Source organism: Elephantulus edwardii, unplaced genomic scaffold (assembly GCF_000299155.1).
Source record: "Elephantulus edwardii isolate Elephantulus edwardi_28Jun2011 unplaced genomic scaffold, EleEdw1.0 scaffold00023, whole genome shotgun sequence".
Classification (NCBI taxonomy): Eukaryota; Metazoa; Chordata; class Mammalia; order Macroscelidea; family Macroscelididae; genus Elephantulus; species Elephantulus edwardii.
In genome coordinates this window covers 8,613,410-8,619,409 of record NW_006399773.1, presented here as the reverse complement: position 1 = coordinate 8,619,409, position 6,000 = coordinate 8,613,410, and the positions used below count along the sequence as shown (strand labels likewise).

Here is a 6,000-nt window from a genome sequence, read left to right as displayed (position 1 = left end):
AAGGGTACTGAATGTACCATGAACGGCCAGGAAAACAGACAGATTCATCTTGGAGAGGATTAAACCAAGCTACTCCTTGGAGGCAAGGATTCTTGGGCTTCGTCTGACATACTTTGGACATGTTGCCAGGAGGGACGGGTCCTTGGAGAGGGACATCATGCTTGGGAGGGTGGAGGGACAAAGCCGAAGGGGAAGACCCTCTATGAGATGGATTGATTCGGTGACTGGGGTAATTGGGATTTGTGTGTCAGAGGCAGTGCGGTTGGCGCAGGATAGAGCAGGGTTTAGGGCTGTTGTGCATAGGGTCGCTATGAGTCACAAACGACTCGATGACACATAACAACAACAACAACATATTAGGGAAAATAATAAGATACAAGTTCAATTGGCAACAGGTTGCAATTCCTTGGTCCCGACTGCTTCCAAAGCATGCTCACACGTCCTTAAGGCATCAGTCTCATGGAGTTAGGTCAGTGCTAAAAAGCTCTTAATCTTTCCAATTAGTGCTCTCCTACCAGTCCTCCAGCAAACTTCTGTGAAGGCTCCTAGCTCTGGTTCTGTGGAGTAGCAGTCCCAAGCTCTTCTCTGTCTCATGTCAGATCTCCAGTTCTGTACAGCAGCAACTACTACTCTCTTGTAGATTTGGCTGTCACAAGAATCTCTGGCCTAGAAGGAAACACTGTTTTGTTTTTTCCCGTTTGTCTTTGTTGGAGGTGGGATTCTAAAATTCTGTTGCTGATTTTACTCAATTTAATGGCGAGACCAGCCAGTCCTCTTATGGATACACTTGCACACCCTATTTGTACATTCCTGTCCATTCAAAATGGAAAGTCAAGGTCCATGGATAGGAAAGCCATTCTGAAAAATAAACCCTTAACGCTACAGCATTCCGTAGACTATTCAGTACTCTTCATCATTATCAGAGTTCAAAGGTATTCATCCTACTACTAAATTTCACCCAAAGCATAGCACCTCACACTATCATTGAAGAATGATTTAGCCCCAAATGTTAAGAATAGTGAGACTAAAGATCCTGATTTAGAGCGATACAAATTGAAATGTTAAAAAAAGTACAGACTTACAGACTAGTACAATATTGCAAGTACAAAATATAATGGTCACCAAGATTTTGATCTTTTGAAAGCTACTCAGAGTATAGAGAAATTATATAAATATACAGGGCTGTAGTGTGTCAAATTCTTGTGAAATATTTTAATGATTTTATCACTGAAAGCTGATGCAAAGGAGTGTGTTTTGGTTTTAGTTTGTGTTTTAGTTTAAGAAAATAAAGCAAAGAGAAAAAAATAAACATTCCAAGTCCCCAAAATATATCAATTATCTTTGAAAACACTTAAAATACTAAGAGTTGTTTTATTATATTAACATAAGAAAACTTTTTTAATATGAAAATAATTCATTAAACTCATATAGTTTTTTAAAAAGAAAGAAACCTACTTACTTGCCATTTAATGCTGCTACACCAACTGTGCTGCGGGCAATGGACATACTGGCTACAAATGTCCACTGCTGACTCTGAGGATCCCACCTCTCCACTGTGTTCAGGTAGCTCCAACCATCATGGCCTCCCACAGCATAGATAGGGCCTTCAAGTACTGTTACACCTAAAACAATGGAGAAATGATAGGCAACTAGTTTTCTTTAACAGTAAGATATTTTTGCAGTAAAAATGCAGGTTCCATCCATACAGTTCCTTGTGTAGAAGCAATTGCAAAGAGTAAGAAACTATTAACTGAATCATTTCATTAAAGTGAGAACAAATGGCTGAACCAATTAAAGACATCAGATCACCTTGAAGGCATTCTGGTAGTATAGTGTGTTACACATGTTGAGCTTCTAACTAGAGATTGGCTATCCAACTCTACCAGGTACTCTGCAAGAGAAAGATGATAGTCTCCTAATGTAGAGGCTTATGGCTTTAGACTTGTTATGTGGGTATATGTAACCACATATCCCTTAAGTCCAGTTCATCATGAATGACTTGTCTTCATTAAAGTGTTGACAAATATTTACATATCATATAACAGAATTAAATAAGATCTTTCTCTGTACAGATTAAAAGAATAAAGGAAATAAACAGATGGAAAAAGTGAGATGTCAAGTGATATGAAAATCACTATAAACATCGCTCATAAGATCCCACAAAGTAAGAAAGCCTTCCCCAAAGCTTTTCAAGTAAAGACATACTTCAGATATCCAGCTGTTCCATTTGGAAAGATGGCTAATCTCCTCTTGTTGGATTTATAGCCTTGGGAAACAATGGTGTATCAGTTACAAGGTGATAAAGTTTAAACAACCCTACTGTTTTAAGGAGATGCTAGACTCAATATTCTATTATTAGTAAAATACATAAAAAAGTTATAAAGATTGTGTTTTTGATCTGGAAGCAAGAGTGGCATCCACTTCCTAAATAACATGCCTCTGGAAACTCTATGAACTTTGATAAATGTTGAAAGTTTTACGGGGGCTTCAAGCCTTTTGTTCATATGGTCACCATGAGTCATGCTCACCTAAAAGGCAACCAACAACATTTTTAATTAAATAAAACATATTTTAATATATGCCCTGTATTTTCTCCTTTATAAAATCTATCAGCAAAATCTGAGAACCAGGACACTATCATTTATGTTAGGGAGATATGGCAGCCTACTACATAAAAAGTTGCATTGCCAACCCAAAGACAGGAAGTAAGAATCTATCAGCTACTCTATAGGAGAAAGATAGAAATTTCCTTCTGTGTGATTTATAACCTCCAGAAACTTGCTGGAGGATCTACAAGGCTGTTTAAACTCAAAAGTGATGAGTTTGAACCCGAGATTTTTAGTGCAGTTCAAGTTAACAGATTTGAAATTTATCCTAAGAAAAAAAGAAGACCATTAAAGTACTTTTTGAGAAGAACCATGATCTAATAATGTGTGCACTCTGGTTATTTTGTAGCAAATGAATTAGAGTGAATTTAGGTGGCAATAGAAAGATGGAAGGAGCCCAAGGTGGCACAATTGTTAAGTTCTTGGCTGAGATGTAAAGGTCAGAAGTTTGAAACCACTGTCTATTCTATGGGAGGGGAAAAAGAAAACAACAATGAAGTGTTTAGTCTTTCATTAGATTGCAGAACAAGAACCTTCATTGTGGGTGTTGTGTACATTCCAGTAGGAACTGACTCATAGATGACCCTCCACTGGGTTTTCAGAGGCAGTTAATCATATGGAAAGAGATTGCTTGTCTTTCTCCTGAGGAGGAGCAGCTTGGGGATTAGAACTGCATGCCTTTTGGTCTGCAGCAGAATTCCTTACCACTAAGTCACCACAGCTGCCTAAAAAACCCCATGTTACTGCTGTTGTTGTTTGCCATCAAGTCAGACTAATCTATAGCTGACCATTCATTGGGCTTTCAGAGATAGTCAATCAGGCAGGAGCATATGGTCCATTCTTTTTCCCCCAAAAAGCTGGTGATTCGAATCACATGCCTTTAAGATTGTAGTGCAGCTTCTTACCACTATGCCACCAAGGCACTCTAAGGTGGGGGAAGGGGGAGAGACAATTTTTCTCTGTCATATGAAGCATCCAGGAGGCAGAATTTACTTGGTGGTGCACAAGAAGTAAAATCAAGAAAAGAAAATTTGAGTCATCTAAATAAGAGATAATGGGGGACTAAAATTATACAGAGTTGAGAGAGGAAATATATATTTAAAATATATTTTGGAGGCCTAGCTATCATTAATGGTGGGGATGTCCAATAGTGCAACAACTGTACAAGGTGATATGGCACTTTCTCAAAAAGTTGAGAATGGAAATATCATTTAACCCAGGTATCTCACAACCGGGAATATACCTTAAAGAAATCAGACCCATGATACAAACAGATGTATGCACACTTAAATTTATTGCAACATTATTCCCAATAATGAGGAGACGGCATCAGCTCAATTACCCTTCATCAAACAAATGGGTAGAGAAACTGTAACACATTCAATCAATGGAGTACTATGCAGCACTGAAAAACAATATGCAACATTAATGGGTCTGAAAGACATGATGATGAGTGAAATACCTCAATTAAAGTAGGCCAAATACTCCATAAGACTGCTATTATAAAATAGGACTGACACAGGCGTGGGAAAATAAGAAAAGAGTGGATAGATAATAAATAGTGCTGTGGAACAACTTTCAAGCAAAGGAATCAATGATTAGGCATGTTTTGTGTGACATACATCAGAAAAAAGAAGTGCATTACAATGTGAATTAGGAGAAGGGGGGAAAGTAGGAAAGAAGGAACATGTCTACTAATGAATGACTGAAAACATGAACTTTGTATAAACTTCCATTAAAATCACAATAAATAATAAAACAAATAAAACCCTGAAAATGTACACAATTTTTTAAAACAGTGTTTCATTTGGAAAAATCTGCTATCAAGGACTTCTCCAAAGTTCTAAAGACTAAGGCGGTCAGTTTAAAAACTAAGAAGCACTTGATCCAAGCAATGGTCTTTTCAATTGTTGGAAAACAAATAAAGATGACCAAATTGATGTTTTCAAGTCATGGTGTTGGCAAAGATCATTCCATAACCAGACTGCTCCTTAGCTGCAAGGATGATGAAACTGTTTCAATTACTTTGGGCATTTCAGGAAGAACTAGCCCATAGAGAGAGACAACATGTTGGGTAAGCCAGAAGATCAGGGAAAGTGACAAAGATCCTCAATGAGAAGCACTGATACAGTGACTGTCACAAAGAGCTTGACAAGCATGATAGAGATCACAAGAATAACAGTGCAAGTTCAGGTGTACTGTTAGTGAACTTGATGACACATAACAACAATAAGTAGGGTCTTATAATAGCCATTTTAAGTTCAACCCAGAGATCTAGATATACGTATGTCTTTATCAGTTCTTAGCAAGTATATACTGTTTAAAACCAAATAATTGGATGAAGTTAATATTTAAAAATGATATAATTAAAGAAAGTTAAATGAGACTAAAATCCAACCCTCAACTATTACAACATGTTTTAGAAGAGGAGAGGACAAAGGAGACAAAGAAATGGCCTGGCCAACAAAAGAAACTTAGCTTTCGGTATCTGGAAACTAAAGGTGAAAAGAGGTTTAAGAAAAATGAAGTAGAAGATGAAAATTTAACTTATATATTTTGAGTAGATGTCTTTCCAACTACCTGGACAACTCACTGTAAGAGATGTATATTTATTCCCACTGCAACAAAAATGGTGGCCCAACAGAGTGTGGAAATTATCAGTCATTATTACTAATATCATTCTATGACAGGTTTGGAAGCCGGAGTGACATCCACTTACCAAAAATCTTGCCTCTGGAAACTCTATGAACTTTGATAAATGTTGATAGCTGCAGAGCGGCTTCAGGCTTTTTTGTTCATTCATAGGGTCACTATGAGCCATGCTTGACTCAAAGGCAATCAACAACAACAACAACAATTACTAATATCACACACAAACCAATTCCTGCTGAAGATTATGCAAGAATGCCTGGAACAGTACTTTGACAGAGAACTACCAGAAATACAAGCTGGTTTTGGAAGAGGTCGTGGCACTAGAGACATTATTGTCAATGTCAGATGGATCTTGGCAGAAAGCAAAGAGTACTAGAGGAATGTCTATTTGTGTTTCATTGACTATGCAAAGGCATTTGACTGTGTGGACAAAAGCAAATTGCGGCTAACCATGAGGAAAATGAAAATTTCAGAACACTAGATTGTGCTTATGTGAAACTTAGACCAAGACACAGTCCTCAGAACAGAGCAAGGAAATACTACATTTTTCAAAATTAGGAAGAAGACTCATCAACAGCCTATGTTATGGAGATGATACACTTGCTGAAACTGAGGAGGTTCTGAAGCACTTGCTGCAGAAGGTCAAGGACTGTAGTCTTAAATATTTACTGAACTTCAGCAACAAGAAGACAAAGATTCTCACCACTAGGCCATTTGTCAGCACCATGATTGATGAAGAAGA

At 37.5% G+C, this 6,000-nt stretch overlaps 1 protein-coding gene across 2 annotated transcripts in view; it reads right to left on the bottom strand.

Moving 5' to 3' along the window:
* The window catches only part of KLHL1 (kelch-like family member 1), a 544,822-nt gene that overhangs the window by 87,778 nt on the left and 451,044 nt on the right, over positions 1-6,000 (bottom strand). For both annotated transcript variants that reach the window (XM_006882715.1, XM_006882714.1), the window contains one exon: positions 1,460-1,622. In XM_006882715.1, coding sequence (XP_006882777.1) covers positions 1,460-1,622 — 163 coding nt within the window. The remainder of the gene's footprint in view (positions 1-1,459; positions 1,623-6,000) is intronic.